Raw genomic sequence first — 22,158 nt, 5'->3', positions numbered from 1 at the left:
TCTTTTGGCCAGGAGGGGAGAGCCGAGGGAGGGAGGGCTGGGGAGAGGGAGAGGCAAAGGAAAGTCTCTTCTCAGACCTGTAGTATATCATTAGCAGCTTTTAAGAGAGTGCTATGTTTATATTTCTGGTCATTAAGTAAGTATTTGATTCTCTTTGAAATGCTGGAGAAATAGACCCTCAGCACCCCTGTGGTAGTTTTATACGCACTCTGATTTTAAGTAACTTTACATTTTCTGGTAAGGAAGGGAGAGAAATTTGTTTAGTAACCCTAGAATGGGCCACTTGCCTCTCGCACGACTACACCGGGTTCTCAGTGTGACTTCTCGGCGTTTCATTGTGTGCTTTGCCTCCCGTTCACGATATGAAAGGCTGTTTTCTTCGCTGGGCAGCACAGACATGTGGTTGTGCTAATGCCACGGGTGCCATCCACTCCCCTTCCCCACACTGGCCTCGGGACCCCAGTTCCTCGCTTGTTTTTAATCATTTTGCTTCAGCTTTCCCTGTCTCGTTTTCCAGTTACTTAGGAAGTCTCACCCTTCCTCATTTCCACCAGTGGCTCTGGTCGGAGTAGACCAAACACATGGCAATGTGAGATGCTATATGCCAGCCTGTGTGTGTTGATGTGACTTACAAAGACTTAAATCAGCAAATGCTATCTCTTTGTATCTCGAGCTTAACATATCTGTGTGCCCAACTTAGGCAAGAAGAAATTGTGGATTGATTGTTCTTTATTTCCATATCATCACCTCAGAAATCCTCATTCGTTTATTTAGTCTGTCGATGGGCATTTAGTCCCATTCCCAGCGCTGAGCTGGACAGGAGTGATGGGGGCCAAGACGGGCACTGTCTCTCCCTGCCTGGCACGTGTAATGGGACGGATGGGAGGTAATGATAACAACTACCCACTGGGACACATACTGTAAAGGAAAGGGTTGCGGGGTGCTGAGGTAGAAAATAACACGGGGGACATCTTTAGTTCGGGAGGTGACGTTGAGAAGATGAGTCTGATGTGAAGAGAGGAAGGCAGTCTTCCTGAGGGTGAGGAGGTGTCAGAGAGACGGCAGGGTTGAAGGATAATACGTTATGTTGTTAAAGGTCTTTTCCAGCCATTACTGGGCCTTAACTCTGTGTGTCAAAGGAAGCAAGGATGTACTTTCCTGTTTTGTACTTGAACAAACATCACCCACCAACCAACACATTTATTGCCTAGAAGATAGGATTCAGCTAGGCAGAAAGGAAGAGAAGACACTCCAGGCCTAGGGAAGTGGACCTGCAAAAGTGTGAAGGTGAGGATTTGAACTCGTGAGTCGCGTAGTGAGTCGAAAAGGGTGGCTGGAGTGGAGGGTTTGGACAGCGGACAAGGGTAAAGGATGGGACTGAATCATAGACCCTTCAGGCAGAGCTGTGAGTGGGCTTTAGTACATAAGGGGGACTCTGGGAGGTTTTGGAGTTGAGGAGTGCCATTAGGGCGAGTGCTGATTTATAGCAATTAATTAGGCAGTGGGGTCTGTAGTGGTCCGGGAGGGACCAGAAAGCCTGTAGTCCTGGAGAGCCGTCACACAGTAGGAAGCTGCTGTGTGACAACGGGGAAAGGAGGTGATAAAGCTCTGGAGCCCGTGGGGTAGCGAAGAAAAGACAGATGTGGGAATCATTATGAAGGCAGGATCAGCAGACTGAAGACATTAAACAAGATCATGTGCTTCGTGGTGGAGCTTGGACGGGAACAGCGAGCTGCTGACTCGCCCTTTGCCCCGCAGACCGTGGCCCAGCCAGCTCTGGGTGAGACGCCTCTCTCTTCCTGCTTCCATTGTTGCATGTGTGTGTATGAAGGCATTTTTCAGATTCATTTGGTTGTCATCCCCATCTCTCCCTAAATGTCCATATTCCGTCGGAACTGCAGGACTTACAGGAAAGCGCTCGTTTTCCTCTTCCACCGCACTAGTTACACTTCCTTTATATTCACTCTGCGGACATCTGTGTGACGGGCACTGTATTAGGCCTTGAGGACAATGGCATGAAATCGGACTCTGTTCCTATCTATAGTCAAAGTGTTCACAGTCAGAAGGGGAAAATTGATCTTAAAAATAGGTAAACATACCGACATGTTACAGGAGCTTTGAGAGAAGTGTGTATGAGATAGGATGGAGGACAAAGGAGTGGTTAATTAATTCTACCTAATGGAGAAGTCGTAGTAGCCTTGGTAGTAATCATGATAATAGCAATGGTAATTATAATAATGACCACTAACATTTATTGGACATTTAATGTGCTCGCCATTGCACTAAACTCTGCGTTTATATTACTTAAGTAATCATTATAAAAATCTTACATGTTAGGGTTGTCACTATTTGAAAAATAAAAATCTCTAGCAAAGAGAGGCTATAAGCTTGTTCAGGTTCACACATTATTCACTTCACTGAAGGTTCATGGAATAGTTGGATTTATTGCGTATCTACGGGGTGCACATCGTGAAGATACTGGCTATGCCCTGATGAACATGGGTTTTCTGTGCTCCAAGTTTATTGGAGTCATCACTCGTGGCAACAAGCCAAGCTCTCTAATGAGGGGCGGACAAGGGGCTGTGGAAGCACGGAGCAGGGAACAACTGTGGGGACCAGAAGGAGTTGAAGGAGGCTCCCCAGAGGAGGAAACCTCGGAGCTGGACCTTGATCGACTGCAAGGAAGACATATGACATGCACAGGCAAAAAGAGGTGTGAAACGGTGTGGAATAGTCTACAAGCACCAAGGTCTCTGTGTGTGAGCAGTAACAGGGGCGGTGACAGGGAGGACGGGTTGCCAGGAAGCTCTGTGGGCAAGGTGGACGGGGACCAGACTGTAAACAATGGAGGTCACTGTGGAGGCATATATAGGAGGCGATGGATGGCCAGCAAAAGTCTTTAAGTAGATTGGCTTTGTGAAGGAATGTGCATTATTTTGAAAGAAGAGTCTTTTTTTCTCATTAATTGTTTTTTTTCAAAGATTTTATTTATTTTTTTTAGAGAGGGAAGGGAGGAAGAAAGAGAGAGAGAAACATCAGTGTGTGGTTGCTTGGGGTCATGGCCTGCAACCCAGGCATGTACCCTGACTGGGAATCGAACCTGTGACACTTTGGTTCGCAGCCCATGCTCAATCCACTGAGCTACACCAGCCAGGACTCTCATTAATTGTTTTGTTTTTATTTTTAATTGAATCTAATGGGGTGGCATTTGTTAATAAAATTGTATAGGTTTCAAGTGAACAATTCTATAACACATCATCTGTGTATTACATTGTGTGTTCACCACCCCAAGTCAGGTCTCCTTCCGTCACCGTATATTTGACCCTCTTTACCGTTTACCTCCACCCTCCCCTCTTTCCCTTTGTAACCACCACACTCTTGTCTGTGCCTATAAGTTTCTGTTTATTTGTTTGTCTTTTTCATTCATTTGTTGCTTTTAGTTTTATATCTCACATCTGAGTGAAATCATATGGTTCTTGATTCTGGAGAAGTGAGGAACCTTACCAGTGAGCACCGCGAGCGATATCATTTTCAGTAGCAGTAGACTAGTCTCTAGCTTTCAGGATACCCGTGGAAGCATCAGCCACAGAAGTGTGCCCGACTCCAATTCAAGTCACCTGAATGGAGTAACACCATTTCCTTCCTTTTCACTCGGATGATTATATGTAGGAGAAGCAGCCAGGACAATAAAGGGATAGACAAGAGCAGAAACATGGACAGTCCAAGGCACCGAGAATCTGAACAGGAAGGGGCAGGATGTTTGAGAGACACCCGAAAATTGTTTCTCACAGTCAAGGGTGGCACCCGAGAAGACGTTTATTGTTTTGAGCATTTTACTGCAGTATTAAATGAATAGCTATAAAATGCTTACGGGGATGGTTCCGGGCTCCACGGCCTCAAACCCAGTATTAGAAAAGATGACAGAGGCCTGGGATTGGAGGAGAGTGTAACTGCTCTGTATCTGCAGACTCCAGTCTAGAGCCCCACTGGTGTGGGGCCGGGGCTGCTGCCTGGAAATGGGGGAGTAGGCCAAGGCCACTGAGACGCCCATCAGTGTATGAGCTGCCTTTCTATCCATGCAGGAGAATTTGTCTTGAAAGTTGAACTTGATCCAAACATCGGAAAAATGACCTTTCTCAGGTTTTCCCTGAGCTCTTGGAACTCCTGAGGAAGGTGGACTAACACCAAAGAGTCAGCACATGAGGGTTTTCTGTTGTCTGCTTGTTTCAGCAGTTTGATAAAAGGATTGTTCATCACTGTTTGAAGTACAGCTTTCCCTCCCAATTCCTAGTCTGCCTTCATTTGTTATAGACCAGTCTAGAAATGCCCAAGTAGACAACATGATCTTAAGACAAGAGTCACTAATCAGTCACTTTGAAATGAATTCATGGCGTATTCTCAGGCTTTTCTAGGTGTGAGGATGGTGGTGATGACATTGATCCAGATTAGCGGTATGACAGATACATTGTAATTTTCAGGATCGTATGCCAGCATCAATGAATAACTTCTTCTAATGTTCGTAGAAAGGATATCCGGCACAGACATTTCTTACCATGTTACTTTCTACTGGAAAACATTTTTACAGTGAGACTACAGAGGCAGTATGGCTTAGTAGGTAAGAGCCTGCACTCTGAAGCCACACTGCCTAGATCTGAGCTCCTCTGCTTACTGGCTGTGTGACTTTGAGCAAGTCACTGAACCTCTCTGTTCCTCAGTTTGCACATCTTTAAAATAGGGATGATAATCATACCTACCTCCTAGACTGATATGAAGATTAAATTTTATGGTATATGATAATGCTGTGTATGTGTTAAATATTACTAATAATATTGCTATTAATATCAGTCATGGGGAGTAGCCACCCAAAATGAACCAGTACTCTCTGAGCTTCACATTCTGAATTTTACTAAAAAGAAGTCCACATTTGCCACCAGGCACTGCGCTGGGACATCTGTTATCTCATGTGGTGCTCACTGCAAACCTGGCCATCAGAAGGTTATCTCCACTTAATGACAGGGAAGCCATGGTTCAGAGAACCAGAATAACATGCCTCAGATGATACGGAGTTAATGTGAACTCGATCCTGATTTCAATACTCATGCTTGCTTTCTGTACCTTGGGTCCTCTTAGAATTTTCCAGGAGTAAGTAGCAAACTCTGACAAAGCAGAATTTCAATGTGCATATCAAGGTTGGAGTTTTGATAGCAGCCTGTGCCCCATTTTCCATCCCCTCCTGCAGAAGTTGCCTGAGATGGTTTCCTATATTATATTGTCCTTCTTGCATGGTGTGACTACACCAAGGAGAATGCTCTGGAGAGACAGGCAGCCTGCCGGCCCCTGATCTCCCCACCCCACCTGCTGTGTCTGCTCTAATACCTCACTGTCCCTTCTGTCGTGGAGTGGCCTGGCCTTCATAGGATTCAAAATACCCATTCTAGTACCGCCCCAGAAAAGAGGAGTCGAGACTCTCTAGAATCCCTTCTGCACCCCCAGAGAGCCTAGTATCTCTCAGAAGGTTAGAACAGAACCTTTGTTATGCTGTGAATGTCTCAGACATCTTTTGGATGCAGTTCATGGATGTTTACATCTGAGAAGTTCTGAAAGTCTTCCTAACTGCCTGGGCATCATTAAGATGCAGACAATTTCCAGATTGCACAACTCAACTTGTAAACGCGTGTTGGGATGACCCTGGGTCTTTATAGAGAAACCCATAAAGTCTCCACGCTTTGGCAGTTGGAGAGACCATAGATTTTAAGATAACATTTTGGGCCCTTATGGGAACCCACATCACTTTTGCTGTACGTTCCAACCTTCACATTCATTTCTGGGCCACTTCTCTTCATCCTTCATTACCACACCCTGAAATTATAGTTATTTGTAAGAACACGGATGTATATTCATATGTATCAGGTTGTTTTTTTGCATATTGTATTCCAAGTCCATGCATGCAGAAAGACAATTACTATCTACCTCAAGCTCACTGAGTATGCAATCAAGACTCATTATTTCCCTGGTTCTCATCCCATTCACACCCTTTATGTCTCACAACAACAATGAATGGAGAGCAAGGGACACGAAGGGGGGACAATTCAGAGGACATGTGGAGAAATCTGAACCAAAGAGGGAACAACTTGGTTGAAGATAGTTTGTCTGTAGAGCTTTTATCCTTGACATTGGAGAAATCCTACTCTTTGCTAGATCCATTTCTTGAATCCTGATCCCTTGGGTCTGGCAGAAAGCTGTAATTTCCAGAAGGATAATTTCTGCAAAAGCTTATGGTTATGGAGGGAAAAAATCAATGTATCTAGGCTCATGAATCAGTGTCTAAAAAGTCTGTTTGGATATGTGGTGTTTCATAAAATGTAATATAGAAAGAGACTTATGGGGTGGGAGAGCTGGAAGAGATCACGGAGACCATGTGGGCCAACCCCCTGTTTTTATCAGGGAGGCTACGGAGCCCAGGGAGGTTGAATGACTTATCTGGGTTCCATGGCTGCAGGAGGGGTAGAGCGGCAGGACTAGAAGAGACCTCCGAAGGCCTAAGCCAGTATATTTTCAACATGATCACATATTACTAATCATTCAGAAGGATTTGAGCCACAGTATAAACCAGGTATCATAAATGAGAGAATCTTAGCAATGAAAGAGTGCCACCTCCCTTCTGATACAAGAATCTTCTTGGTGACATCCTTGACAGGCTAGGCCACTAGTCTCTACTGGCTTAGCTTTGATGCCAGAGGCTCAGTACTTTACAAGGCAGCTTGTTTTGTCTTTGGACATCGCTATATATATGGTAAATTTATCCCAACAAAAGTTCAAATTTATACTTTTAAAGTATCAATCTGGAAGCAGGGAGGGCAGCCAGAGGTGAACAGCATGGCATTAGTCATGGTGTGGAGTCTACTCTTTTTTTTTTTTCATCTTAAAATGAGGATAATGATGCCTACTTTGTAAGGTCATTGTAAGAAGTGTGGTTTTTAAAGCATCTATCATAGTGGCTGCTTCAAAATAGGAACTCACATTGTAGTTATTACTGGCTTTTATCATCATGATCCCATTTTTTGAAGTTATGGCTGCTGGAGCAACAGATAGTACATTTAATCATGCAAACATTTAAAGGCAGTTAGCATGACCCTCTAAGTCTTCTCTTCTTCAGACTAAATATTCCCCAGTTCTCCTAGCATTCCTCCTGTAATGCATTTCGGATGCCTTCATGGCTTTCATTCCCTCCTATTTGTCAGTTTCCCCCTCAAAATGTGGTCACCAAATGTGGTCAGCTCCCCGTGCTCTACAGGGGAATAATTACTTCCCTTGATCTGGACATCGCACTTCCCTTACGGCAACCTAGATTTATGTTAGCATTCTTGGAGGCCAGCTCACGCAGTTGGCCCAAGGAAAACCTGAGTCTACCATCCAGAACATTAGCTATGCCTCCCAACACGTGTCAACTGCAGAGTCAACAAACACGAGTTTTACATCTTCATCCAAGCTGTTGATAAACATGTCGAACAAGAAGAGGCCAAAGGCTGAACTTTGAGGAACACCCCGATCCTTCCGGGCGTGTCGACATCCCTCCGCTGGTTTGTGACATGGTTTCACTGGCTGCAAATCTCCACACCTATACCAGAGGAATAAATCGGACAGATAGAATCATCCTTTGTGTTTTTGAAATGGGAAATTTAATTTATCCAAAGGTAAAATGCCGTGCTTTTATCAGCGAAGACAGGGTTTGTACCCGTAATTGGGAAAATGTGAACTCAGAAAATAATTTCATGTTTGAGTTACTACATAATGCTTAAAGAAAAACAATCATCTCTTCTTAATATGAAATGATAACGCTTGCCTAATTGTTTATTTTCCCACAATGTTTTGAAATTACCCTCTGGATGTGGGGAAGGAGGCTGGAGAGTTGCAGATTTCACGTGGTGGAGAAAGGAGCTCATGGAAGACCTGGAATATAACTTTCAGGAGCCTTTTCTGTGTCCGGTGGAGATCACAGACACAAAGAGATGGTGTTCGTGGGGGAGGGGGCTAGGTATTTTCCTAGGGAGTCTTTTTTGTTTCTGTTTAATGATTCTCAGGGAAGATTCTCAAACTGCTATTGGGAAGAAGACGTACTTCTTTCTAGCATTTAACATGCTTTACTCTGAGGAAATGAAACCAGCTTATTTGCACTGCAGCACAAACCAGCTTTTCTTGGTTTTCATGGTGGAGGTAAGGGATGGTTATTGCCCTCATGTGAGCCAAAGTGCTCAGACTTGAAGCTCACCTATTGGTATGTTACTCCGAAGGCTCATTTAGTATTTTGTGAAAAGTTTACTGTCTGTGTGCTGTGTTGGTGGCTTTCTTCTTAATCCTGATCTTCTTATTCCTGAAAATAGGCTATTTCTCTAGCCTGTAATCAAACAAGGACCTTAACATCTCAAACTGTATTATTGTGCACATACTTTGAGATTTTGAGGTAAATAGACAAGAAGTTAGCACTCTAAAAAATTACACAGTGCATAAAAGGTAGCATTTCATCATTTTGCATGTTCTAGGAATGTTACTTTATGTTTTACTCATTCACTCACTATTTATCGGACACCAACTATATGCCAGGCCCTGACCAAGGCAACAGAGACACAGTGGGGAGGAGAATGAGATTTAGCCCCTTCTCTCATTGTTCTTATGGTCTAGAGGAAGAAACAGATATTAGTGAAATGATCCGAAACAATTGTAAAGCTGTGAAACTTACGCAAGGAGAGGGGGGTGGTGCCTATCATTGGAGAGGGCAGGGAACGCTTCCTCCTGAGATGCTTCTCTGGTATGTGAAGTCGGGGAAGAGCACAGGCAACGGAAGGGAGCCCCTCCCGGGGCTCGGTGCTGAAATGGAGCTCGGGCAGTTTGAAGGCCGGACAATTCCGGGAGGGTGGGCTAAATCACAGGAAGCAAGCGTGACAGTGGTGTGAGATGAGCTGGGAAGGTGGAACGGTCCCATACAGCCTTTGAAGGTCATACAAAGAGTGCTGTCAGTGTCTTCTAAACCACGGGAAGCCATTTAAAAAGCTGGGGTTTGGGGATGTAAGGGGAGTTATAGAGACTTGATGCGTTTGCCCTTTGAGAAGATCACTGTGATTATAGAACGGCAAAGAGGGAGAAGGGAAGCAAGAGTGAGTGACGGGAGGCCAGCTAGGAGACCACTGTCTGGTCCAGGGAAGGAGATGGCACCGGTTGGGTGTAGGTCAGTGGAAGGATAAACGGAAAGACCGACAGAGACAAAGGGTGCTTACGGTGAGTTTGTAGTATTTGTGGACTGCGTGTGGGGTGACAGAAAAGAGATGTCAAAGGTCGTAGGTTTTATAGTCTTGTTTGTGAATTTAAGGACTATTACTTAAAAAATTAAATCATGCAGCTTTATTGATAACCCTTGGGAGCACCGTACAACAGAAATAATTCTAAAAAGAGAAGCAGGGACCATTATAACAAAGTAGGTGACTGAGCAAGTATCACTGAGGACCCAAACAATGGAAAAAGATAATCCTTGCAATTGTTCACTTCATCAAGACCTCGTTAAGACCCAGGGTAGTAAATGAGCTAAGGTTCGCTTTCAAAGGAAATAACACAATTATTTTTATTTTTAGTATTTTTAGTTCCATTCTCTATATCTCTAGATCCTATAATACGAGACCTGAACCATGTCCCTGCACCGCCAGCCCCACACAAATCACCACTTCCTTTCATCTTACTTTAACCAACCACAATATTTTCCCACATCAGAAAAGCCTTCCAGTACATGAGAGGAGCTTTTGGACCTTGAGTGTGTGTATAAGGCTGCCCATGCCTTTGGGAACCCACGACGACACAGGCGGCTCACAGTCTGAGCCAGGTGCCCAGTTGCCATCTGGACTCCTGACAAACTGTGTGGTCAGGAGCTGGAAAGCAGAAACCTGGCAAAGGTGCAATGTGATGGACACAACCAGCCCAAGTACCGTGCATGTTATCACCATCATTTAACACGTAGAGCAGGAAATCCTGCTCTTTACAGAAGAACTTCAAAGAACCACTTCTAGTTCTCCTGGGTAACATTTACTTTTCTCCTTGCTAACCCCAAAGTACATACAGATATATATTTTTTCCCTCCAGTGAATGTTACTAGTGACACTTCATTTCTTTCCTGCCATCCTCAACCCCAGGTCCAGCTGACCTCTGGAGTTTCTCTGCTCCCCTAGGCTGCCGCCCTCTGCCTGGTGGTTCGCAGGGGCCACGTGCTTCCTCTGCTGTGCCCTGCATTTCCTCTGTCTTTTCCAGCTTCTGAGTTTTTCACATTTCTGCCCCACCATGTCGATCAGCCCTCCTCAGCCTCAATGTGAATACTTCCTTTTCTGGAAAGAATTACCTTTTAAGCCATATTTGTCTTGCGTATTTTACCTTACTTTCGAATTTTAAACAAAGAAAGCTTCACTTGAGTCATGAGAAATAAGTACTAGGTCCCTGAAGTGACTTAGGAGTCTCCTGTTTTCCCTTTACTAGTTTGTTTATGCAATCCATTGTTTACTGAGTGCTTACCGTGCTCCGGCACCGTGAGATGGCACCGTGGGCACAAACATTCTACGTTCTAGAGGAAAAGACAATGGACAAGCAAACAATCAGTCGTTACTGTGTATTCCATGATTTCATGAAATTATTATGGATTGACTTTATGCAAATACAGCAGAAGCTGCAACTCTTGCTCTTATGTCATTGGATCTCAGACCCCCCTTATCTATTCCAATCATCCTTCCTCCCCAGGTCGCTGGGCGTGGGTCATGAGCATACAGATTACGATTTGGAAAAGTTGTAGTTTCCTGGGGGCGGGCAGCTGGGGCGGGGAATTAGTGGTTGGCCTGTCTTATAGGACTGAAAAAGAAAAAAATAACCCAGTGTGCTTTGTCATTCAAAGCAACATGCTGAATGGCTCTTCACTAAATCACAGAACTATGCACATACCGCAGAAATCATTTTCAAATGCTACATATATCACATCGAGTCGCTAAGCGTCCCTGATGTAAACCGCACACCAGGATGGCGGCAGAGTGATTAGTGAAGTTCAGGGTATTTTCTTATGTGCTTTCCTCTTAGGGTGAGTAGTTATTTTTCATCTTCTCGTAGTTGTAAGTTACAGCAAGATGAACAGTCCTATGGCTTGCCAGAAGCCATAACTCTCTATTTAGTTGACATGACTAGATTCCCAGCTTTGGCCTTTGAGAGCTTGAGGGTAGGATACGACCTTGATTTTCTCCCCCTGACCTTTCTCCTCTGTCTTCTCTGGGCAGAGCATCTCGATGCATAATGCAGTTGGCGGGGCCATGGCAGGGCCTGGAGGTCACCAGCTCGGCAGCACCCGGATGCCCAACCATGACACCAGCGTTGTGATTCAGCAAGCCATGCCGTCACCCCAGTCCAGCTCTGTCATCACACAAGCACCTTCCACCAACCGCCAGATCGGGTAAGGAGACCTCCTCAGCTGCCCCTGGGGCCTGACTGGAGCTCAGAGAACGTTCTGGATTTTCTTCTTGTTTGTAGCGCTTGGACTGGAGGAGACAGAAGTTGGCTTCCTTGGCCGGTGTGTTATTAATCAGGCTGGTGTGATGTTTTCGATGGGAGAAGGGAGAGGGAGCCTCTGTTTGGTAGATGCTGTTTGACTCTGACTTTGGGGGAATAGCAAGTCATCCTGTGTCATTGTCTCTTGAAAGAAGAGCCGTGAATCATAAGATGACTGCAGGAAACTCCATGGGTGTTATGGAGACCGCAGCATGGTTCTCAAGACAAATACTTGAGGACGGTGGAAGGCAGCTTCTCCCGCATCTCTGTATTGGTCCATGCTCATTCTTGGAGCAGACAAGTCAAAGGACGCAGGCCCTCTCCCTCTTTTCTGTAAAGCAGATAATACTGAGGCGTGGGTGGAACTGGTAGAATGGTCCCAGACACTCTGTGTTATGGGATGGAGAGAGGTCTCACTTCTGAGTATTGTGCCATAGCTCTAGCACCTTGCTACTCAGAGTGTGGTCTGAAAACCAGCCGCGTGGGCATGACTCAGGAGTTTCTTGGAAATGCAGAATCGCCGGCCCAGCTTCCTTATCTCCAGAATGAGGATGATGTCTCTTCTTTCCACCCTCACAAGAGTAGGGTGAAGAGGAAATAAAAGATTTATGAGCACACAAGTTCTTAGGAAGGGAAGATAACCACTTAAGCCAAAGAGCTGTGATAAATTTATGTTTGTTGGATGCTGACACCCGGTTGGTCTGTGTTCCCGGAGCTCTCTGTCGAACACAGGGAAGGAGGCCTGCTGTGTTTGGGACGTGCACCAAAGTTTAGTCTGAATGTTCAGTTAAGTATTGGGTATGGCGATTTTTAAAACACTGGAAGCTGTGCCACAATTTGTTAGTCTGCCTTTCCCCCCTTGTTTCCCACACTTGTGAGAAGCCCAGACCCAGAGCGAGCCCTGGGGACGGCGCTGGCTTCCCGCCCCTTCCCGTGCTCTGGGCGCGCGCCTCCTCTCCCATTTCTCAGCGTGTGGGGACGGGACGGGCCGGGCAAGACCCACCTGAGCAAAGGAGAGCTGAGGGCGATGACAATTCTGTGAGCTGCTCTGGGTCCATTCGGCCTCCCATTCGAGAAACAGAAAAGCAATCCGGCCGTTTGAAGGCTCGGCTTTGTCCGAAGAAGCCAACCCTAAATTAGTAAGTGTCTCTGTTAAAGGTTTCTTTTCTTCTCGAACGACTGTGGGAGCAAAGGCTGCGGTCCCGTAAAGCCAGAACCTGTGATGCGCTCAGAGGGTGGGGCGGCTGCGTCCAGGACAGCTCCTCCGTCGCAAGGGGCTCCTTCACGCCCGTGGCTTGGCTTTGGGCGGACAAGTTGCAGTTAGGCCAGCTAATTATAATTATTTTATTTTCCTTTCAAGGGGAAAATAACATAAAATGTGCTCAAGTTTACTAGCAGTTTTACAGCATTCCTTCTCCCCTGGAGTTCTCCTGCCTCTCCCCACACCGGCCCCCAACTACCCTCTTGCAGGCCCTTAGTATTCAGCCATTGTCAGTACAATGCCGGTGTTTGTGCAACAGCCTTGTAAGGGTTAGCACCGAATTCTAAGATGGGTGTTGATTCTGTCAATAATTTTACCCAGCAGGCCCAGGGCTGTACGGTTGGGTGACGTTTCTAGGCTGCGTCACTAGGCCCAGGTGGGTGGGGGTGTGTCTCTGGTTGTGGTGACCTCCTAACCCACTCCCTTTTCCCATTTATTCCCAGTCCCGGGGTGGTGCGCGTCTGTCCTGGTGCATTCTAGGAGATAATTGTCACTTACAGGACTCTGTCCCATTGCCAGGCTTGAGGGAGGCTGTTTCTTTTCTTCAGACCCTTCCCTGTCGTGCTTACCATGTTGATTTCAACCCCCACATCCTGTCATTTCCATTTTCTCCACGGGACCCATCCAAAACCTTGCCCGGATAATCGTGGGGGCTCAGCACGGATCAAGCCAACCCATCTCACCAGTGGATTCAGAATGAAACTCTAGGTGGTAACACTTGGGGATGGTTGACTCTTTTATTTCTCTCAGCAAAGAGGAAATGAGTACTTACTTTAAAACATGAGTTCCCTCTGGAGACTATGTCTTTAAATGAGCATTTGAAATTGCAGATAGTTTTTTTTTTCGAGGCTGCACAGAACCATATTGTAGTAATATTCTGATTTTTATCACAACCTCAAATATTTAAGTGTCAAAATCTGGCCAAGCCACCTGCAAATGTTTGCCGTGGCAAGTGGCCAACAAAAACAGCAAACAGCAATGAAAGTCTTCATTCAGGCTCTGCACTTAAGCTGCATCCAGCCAGAGGGGCTGGGACCCACCTGTGCCCACGCACAGTGCTCTTTTGCTGTGGCCAGTGGGCGTGTTCACGACTGGAACCTTGTGGAGAGGGAGGGAGCCGCCTGTCTCCCGCTCCCCGTCTTTCCTTCCCTTCTGGGGGTGCTCAGCTCCTGCTGCCGGCCCCACTTTACTCTCCGTTCTGTCCCCTCCTTTCATGCCGAGTTTAGGCTTCGAGGCTCGAACGTATTGGGAGTGGTACCGACGGGACGGGCTGGGAAATGGGAGCAGTGTCAGTTCTCAGGGCGACTTTGGGGAACAAAGCACGGGTCCTTGTGAGCCCTCGGTTTCCATACTTCCTGAACAGGCTTTGAGCCGCAGTCGACTAAAATGGGTGGAAATGCAAAAATTCGAAGAAATAAGGTTAACGGTAAAGAGATAAGCAACCTGGGCAACTTTGTTCCACCCTTTGCGTGCTTTACCATGCCTTTTGCCCGGTTCTGTCAAAGTAGTGCTGTTATCCCAATAGAAACGGGAGGTAAGTATAAATATCCCAAATTGCACTTGTGTGGTTAGGCAGGCTAGAAAAACACACAGCGCTGGAGAGTGTGGGAGGCATCCCCAAACTAGTGACTACTTGTGCATTGTCAAACTGGCAGACGCTCTGTCGGGAAGAGTGTCTTCGGTTGATTGATGGTAGCATTTTAGGAGATAAGTTTTCCAGATGGGAAAAGAAGGAGTGAGGCCTGGGCTGTGGGGGAGACAAGTGAGACAGAAAACAAGCATGTGTTAAATATAGATGAAATCGATTCAGCCTTGGACCAAATATGTGGCAGATTCCAAGATCTCGACTCTAGTCATTTTTATTAGATATCATGTAACAGGCTCATTAATTCAGAATCAAGCCAGCGAAGCCTGGGGAAATGGTAGGTGGGCAGGTAGTGGTAGCATAAACTAACTCTCTCTCTCTCCTTTCATAGGAGACATTTTTGTAGGAGCCCATAGTCAGTTGAGTAGGTGGCTGTGATCTTGACAGATCCCAGCTTTCCTGGAGAAGTCCATTTCTCTTTCTGGAGTAAATGAGTGGATAATGCATGATCCGGGGTTCCTCAGGTGAGCAATGCAGATGACGTGGAGTGTGGAGTTCTGTAAGAATAGACATCCACACTGAGTTCTGACAGGTTCTGGGAGGCACTGCCAAAATATCCCATACATTTTTTTCCTGTATTTAAAATGTTCTAAAAATGTAATTTTCTGGGTAGATTGAACAAATATATAAGCTGGTTAGATTATGGGTGAAAATTATTTGACAGTAATTGTTTACAGTGGGACCATGGTATGTCTAACACCAGCATCTAACACCATGTTCCTACCAGGACTGCTATTTGGAAAGAAGATATCTGGCCCATTGTGGAATATATTCTCATTAATATTCCGGGAAACTTGAGAATATGTCCAACAGGGTGCGTATGTGAAACCATTTCTGTATGTAACCTCCCCCTGATTTGACACTAATTAGTCCTGGGATACACGTGTCCATGTGATGTGCAGGCATGTTCGCTATTTGGTCTTAAAGTCTACTTGCATGGGGCTGTAGTTAGGCAGTATAGAGCTAACACTGAGCCAGACATTTAGATAAAATATTATCAAAGCAAATTGTATCTTAGGAAAAAAATAGAAAGGAGCTGATATTTGTCATAAATTGTACCTCTTTCACCCTTTCTGTGCTTCTCCCTCTTTTCTCTTCACCATCCCTGACGCTGTGGGCCGTACGGCATCTCAGGTGGAGCTCAGTGGACGTGACCAAGGAAAGTTATCATAATAATGCTGATAATGAAACCTTATTACGCCTTAGAACTTGGTGTCAAAAGCAAGGCCACCTTTCCTATTGTGGACAGCGATGTGGCTTGGTTGTATGAGTCAGCATTGCTTAAGGGGTCCATTGAGATGGGAATGTTCACTGGTTCAAGGGTTTCTGTGTCATCGTTGCTCTGAAAAAAAAAAAAACCCCGAAAGAACAGAGAAAGCTCAGTGAATGATGCCATCATAGAAAGACATGGCTTAAAGAAGACTTAAATAATAATAAGCAGTTTAGAGTTTAAGAATATGCTTGCTCTATAAACGCACAGGTATATGAATCCATTATTAAGAGTTCCCTTAAACTCCATAAACCAACTGAACTTGGTTAATGAGACTGCCAGCCACAGACAGCTGCCACTGCCTAGCGCAAACGAATGCAAGTGACGTCCAGGCCAACCATCTTCCTGTGGAGGCAGCAGGCCAGCAGGTCCCAGGTCATCACTGGCCCACAGTCCTTCCCCAGGACGGCCTGAAGCCCCTTCGGAGAAATTCGGAGCAGAAGCCGTGATTTCCTGCTTTGTGTTTTGCTGAGTATCGTGGCCGTGAACATTGCTTTATTGTTAGAAAGTTGCTGGATCTTTCGCGGCCCTGAGAACATTTATGAGGGCCCTTCAGGGGGATGCTTTCTGGGAGAGTTGATGGACTTCACCATATTGCTCCCGTTAAACCCCGTGCAGAGCCTTCAGAAATTACCTCTGACACGGGGGAGGCCAGCAGCCTTCCACCCACGGAGCTTTATGTGTGGAACGACACATTAAGTACTGATACCAGAGGAAATATAAGGTTTCTTAACATTCAGAAGTTGTAATGCCACATGGTATCGTGGCCAGATGAAGGGGCGGAGCCAGGACATCAGAGCACAGAGCCGTGTATTTATTCCAAGAAGCAGAAAGTGACCCCTCTCTCCTCTCTGAGCCTGCAGGCTTTCCCTCTGATTCCGCAGGCAAGCCTGTGTGTCTGAGGGTCCCAGCTCCCCACCTGGCACACAGCGAGGCTGGTGTCTTAGTCAGCTGAGACTGCTATACCAAAGTACCATAGGCCCAGTTGATTTAACAACAAACATTCATTTCTCACAGTACTGAAGGCTGGAAAGTCCAAGGTTAAGGTGCCGGCAGGTTCAGTTCTCAGTGAGGAAACCCTTCCTTGTAGATGGCTGCCATCTCATGTGCTCACATCATCTCTGTGTATGTGTGTGCGCACGCATGTGGAGAGAGAGAGAGAGAGAGAGAGAGAGAGAGAGAAGGAGAATACGTATGCTCTGGTGTCTCTTCCTCTTCTTATAAGGATACTATGGGGGCTACACCTTTGTGACGTCATATAAACCTAATTACCTTCCAAAGTCCCCCATGTCTTAATACCTTCACATGAGGTTCATGGGCTTCGATATATGAATGAGATGAGGCACAAGCATTTAGTCCATAAGAGCTAGTTTCCTTAGGAGAGAAAGTTGAAGCTTAGTTTTCAATGGCTCAAGGTTTTGGTTTAGAAAAATCCCTTGATTAGCAGGCTGATACTGAAGGGAAGGAAGGAAGCTAACATTTATCCAATATCTACTATGTGCCAGGCACTGATCTAGCTTTACACGTTGTTTCCTATAATTCTCCAAGAGCCCAGAGTGGGCGACATTATATCCCCCAGTTCTATTGCCCAAAGAGAAGTAACTTGCCTGCAGTCATTCAGCCAGGGACATGAGCTGAGTTTTGAACGTAGGTCTGTTGGACTCCAAAGCACATGTTTTCCCCGTGCTCCTGCCCATAGCAACCCCAGTGCCATGGCTCACAGACACATGAGCATGTCTGACCATTTGGGAGAATTATCTACGCACAGGAATCGGCTAATGCTCAGTGTATCTGGTTACAGCGTGAAGAGCGTCTGTGCTTTCACACACCTGCGGGCTGGTCAAGGGCAGAGAAGGACACCGAGTTGCCAGCAGCTGCTCCAGTCCTTCACGAGAAACATACTGGAGTGCCCTGGCCCTCAGGGAAGGGAGACCAGGGACTGTCAGGCACATGAATACAGAGGGTGCACCTGTATGTTGGAGGTCTTCTGGCCAGATTCCCTCATTTTTAAGAAAACCAAAGTCATCACAGAGAGTGACCACCCCTCCTGCTCCATGTGTAGCTTCTTGGTTTGCAGGAAGATCCCATGCCCTGCCCGGATGAAGTGTGACTTCCAGACTTACTCTGATTCTTGCTGTGGATAGGTGGCTTTGCCTGTGACCTCGTCTTGGAGGAAGATTTTATCTTACAAACACAAGCCCTGCTCACAGAATTCCAGAATCTTCCATACATGTGTTTCTGTGCATAATCCAACCCCATTTTTAGGAGAGATAAGCAGAAATAAGGGCCTGCTTCTAGAGCAAATAGCCCATGATTATTTAGTTTGTGTCTGTTGTAAGTCTGGACACTAACTAAAGGCATGTCTGGGGAAAGGAGCTTGACAAAGCAGAGCTGGCCCTTTGGAACTGAGAGTACACTTTGCTCTTTTGAAAACTGAGCATGCCCAAGCACCATGCAGTGCCCCAGTGAGCATTTCTGATTATTTGTAGCTTTCATATTCTTAAATACCACCTGTCTCATAAAGTGTAAATAGCTCTCTACGGATGATTGACAAGTACAGTAGGTTCTGAGTCAAGAGAGAAGGACTGTTGCAGATGGGCCATGGTGCTTATTACATATACCACGTATTCATGTGACGGGACATTTTGGAAGTCAAAAGATCATTGATTCAATAGGTTTTCTCATGAGTTTTTCAATTTTATTAGGCCAAATGGATTTTCAACACCGTCATTTTTTAATATTCTCTCTTACAAGGATTTAAAGGTTATACAAAGTCTATGGACATTTGGTTGGGTAAGAACAGCACATGCACAATCATTTTGGTCTTGGATATTGGACATAGAGGCAATCCTTGATTGGGGAATCCTGTTCAACAGGGCAGTGCAAAGCCACTGGCTGAGAAATGGGAAGTTATGGCTGGCAGTGCTGACTCTACCACTCAAAAGCTCTGGGACTTTAAACAGGCCCCTTGACCTAACTGGGCCCTCCTATATAAAAAGAAAGATTCATACTAAACTGTCTAGTAAGTGCCCTCTTCTAGCTTTAGGAACAAATTTGTTTTGTTATCATGACCAACATTCTACCACACACTGTATGGTTGATATGAATTGTAAAAGAAGAAATTCCATAAAACAGATACATCCACATTTAGCGGGAAATCTAGGAATCTATTTGCCAAGTATGTTGTGCTTTTGGTAAAGATCAACATAAAATTCTTGCAGAGTAATAAACATTCTTAATGGCACCAGACACATGTAAAAGAATTTGGAGTTTTATAGTTTTCCCCCCTTTGGCAAAGTGTATTTTGGCTGGTGAATAGGCTGGGAAAGTCTGTAAAATGATAGGACTCTTGTGAGTGCGGGGCAGAGACACGCCGGAATGTGCTTGCGTTGCTTTCGCAGGGGTGCCGATCTTTGCAGAGAACAGATGGCCCCACACATCTTCGAGATGCCAGAAATGACTTCCTGAGTAACCATCCGCCCATCCGCTATTGGTTCTGATATGGTCATTCACCAGCCAGATGCACAGCCCTTTCTAGCTGACCTTCTATTACTTCCAGTCCATAGAACCCAGAAACATTTTCTCTACAAATAATCACGATGAGGACTGCAACAACAAACACCCGTCCTCTCCAGTCCAAGCCACTGAACACTTGCCAAGCACAGAATGTCATTCTTAGAACCCGTAGGGGCCGGAGGCCAAGCCGTTTGGCAGATTCTGAGATTACTGTGTCGTGTGATGTTTCCTCTGGTTTTTCCCAATGTGTTGCTCAAATTGAGCACCTGGAGAGAGAAGTGATAGCGTGTTTGATTAAAGAAAAACAGAGGTGGTCTCCACGTCGGCATTTTTGGGGTGGCATGGGTAGAGCCATTGTGATGAACCTGCAAACGCAGTGAAACCCTAGCCTACCTCTCAAGTCTACCTCTTTCTAGAGCCCTGTGTTGAGTCAGACTCTATTGTTAATGACAAAACTAAACAAAAATGCAGCTTTATAAATGCACGTTCCAAATTATAGCCTCTCTAAAGCATTGGAAGAATGAATGTTAAGAAATGATTCGAACTAAACTGTGTACTGTTAAAGAAGACTGGGGAATTTTAACGTCAGCATCCAAAATGAAGATTGTCTCTGTGTGTGTGGACACATTTCATAATATTTTGCTTTACTAAAACGTGATTTAGGCCATTTGACATGTATATAATCTTATTCAAAACTCTCGAAGAGTTTTTCCAGATGTATTCTGTGTATTCTACATAACTGGGTTTTCATAATGCCCCAAATGTCCCTTATAATCTCCCTCTTACATGACAACAAGCTGTAGCAGCGCCTTGGAACCACTTTTAAAAAACAGTCATGGTGACCAACAAGCATAATAAGATTTAAAGAGAAAAAGTCATGTAGACTCAGATTCGCCCCTTCCCCTAATTTTCATAAAATTGAAACAACTCCTCATTATCTAGAAAATGACCCTTTGGTTGATGGATTAGGTTTTCAGGAGGAGCTACTTTATTCCTCTGACACTTGGCATCATTGGTATGTAAGGGGAGATACTGAAGTGCTGGTGCTGATGTCCCCGGACAGTGGTGACAGCCAAACCCCAGGGCCGGGGAGAGAGTGTCGGCTCAGGCGGTGCAGAGGAGGGTGAACATTTCCCAGAAAATGGCCTGTGCAGGGTGCTGGCCGTGGACTTGGGGCTCCACCAAGGAAGGCTTTGACCTCCTAGGAGATCCTGATTTATAGCTGCAGTGGAATGGGGGTGGGAGGGATCTCCCCTGACTTTCCTTCCTGTGTCCCTCCTTCCCTCCTTCTTTTCTTTCCACCTCTCCTAGAAAAAAAAGGAGGGATGTGTCAAATTATTCATGTCTGTCATTTCACCATGGCTCTGGCTAAAGTCTGGCACTGGAGAAAGTTTAAAACTTTTAAGTGTAAGGGAAATGAGATGTGTGTGTGTGTGTGTGTGTGTGTGTGTGTATGTGTGCGTGCGTGTGGTGTCAATTACTAGACATGTCCCGGTCCCCCCTCGTTGTGTGGATAGTGGCTATTTATTTAATTTAGCTCTGTAGTCAAGCTCTTTGCAGGGAACTAGAGGGGTGAGTTTGTCCAGATTGCTTCTGGCGAATGTGTGTGCATGCGTGTGTGTGTGTGTGTGTGTGTGTGTGTGTGAGAGAGAGAGAGAAAGAGAGAGAGAGAGTTTTCTAAAAAAAAATGTGTGTGAAACTTTGTTCCACCGAAGCCACAGACAGTCAACCTTCCATTGGGTCCACCGCATTCCATAATTATTATTGCCATTAGGAATAATTATTATTTGCTTCATTCGGCTGGCAGTTTGGAGCCTGCCTGACACAAAGGCTTCTCACAGGAGCCGTATCGCACAAAGGCCCGAGCAGTCACCCACAAGGGCTTCAACGTGTTTGGACGACACCCTTCTCTGGGTTCACTTCATGGGGTTTCCTACACATTGAGCTTCAGACTGAGTGAAAAGTTCATCAGATACAAAACCAGCATGAATGGGCCCCAGCACTTGGAAAGCTTTTTTTGATTGGAGGCCGGAATTCTTGCCTTTTCTCAAGTCGGAAGACGAGAGTTCTTTCTATGCGGCCACGTTCCCTGAATTATAGATGGAAGCATAAATGATGAGACGGGTCTTCAGCGAGAGGCTGGGCTTGAAGTGGCAAGAGCAGGGAAGGAAGAGCAGGCAAAACACCCAATGGGAAAGCAGAGCGGTTTTTCAGGGGGCAGAATATTTACAACCTGAACTTCCTGTTTCCCTGATGGGGTTGCCCCCTTGCGCACACACTCTGCAGGTTCCAGATTCTGCATTGTTGCTTCCTCCCTTTGCCTTATCAGCTTGAAATAACTGCCACGGGCACCCCCCGACCCGCGTCTTAGAGATCTCGGGTGGAGTGTGGCCGGGTGTTTTGAACCAGTGTTGTGCTCACACAAGAAGCTGGGCCTGGCCAAAAGCCTTCCCGAGTCAGGACAGAGAACAGAGCGGGACACAATATTCTTCCAGACGTTAGTTTTCCCATAAGACTTTGTTGGTTCCTTGCCAAGGTCTGTACCAGTCACTTAAAGAGAAGAGCACACACCCTTAAGTGTGGGTGTCTGTCCGCTCCCTTTAACCTCTCCCTCCCCGGGTGGTGTTTGTAGCAAAAGCGGCGGAATCCGAAGAAGGAAGAAAAGAAAAAAGAGCAGCCTGCAGTGGATGCGTCAAACCCCAAACGGTTGAGTGAATGTCAGCTTTGTCTCCGCAGACACCCAGCCAGTCTGCCCTCCATCCCAAAGCCAACTGTGATTCCTAGGCAGGGTCAGAGGAGACCAGTGTGACGGCGCTGGGCAGAAGGGGAGGAGCCACTCCTGAGTAACCAATGACCCCCGGTCAGTCGGGAAAGGAGGCAACGGGGCACGCACCACCTCCCAGC

The 22,158-nt window shown here is 45.9% G+C and overlaps 1 protein-coding gene across 1 annotated transcript in view; it reads left to right on the top strand.

Moving 5' to 3' along the window:
• The window catches only part of CREB5 (cAMP responsive element binding protein 5), a 384,506-nt gene that overhangs the window by 138,021 nt on the left and 224,327 nt on the right, over window positions 1-22,158 (top strand). The window contains exon 5 of the mRNA XM_045828303.1: window positions 11,295-11,467. Within this exon, the coding sequence (XP_045684259.1) occupies window positions 11,295-11,467 (173 nt within the window). The remainder of the gene's footprint in view (window positions 1-11,294; window positions 11,468-22,158) is intronic.

This window comes from Phyllostomus hastatus, unplaced genomic scaffold (genome assembly GCF_019186645.2).
Source record: "Phyllostomus hastatus isolate PE091 unplaced genomic scaffold, TTU_PhHast_1.1 phas_scaffold_78, whole genome shotgun sequence".
Classification (NCBI taxonomy): Eukaryota; Metazoa; Chordata; class Mammalia; order Chiroptera; family Phyllostomidae; genus Phyllostomus; species Phyllostomus hastatus.
Note: the sequence above shows the minus strand (reverse complement) of the source record. Positions and strands in the feature narration are given on the sequence as shown.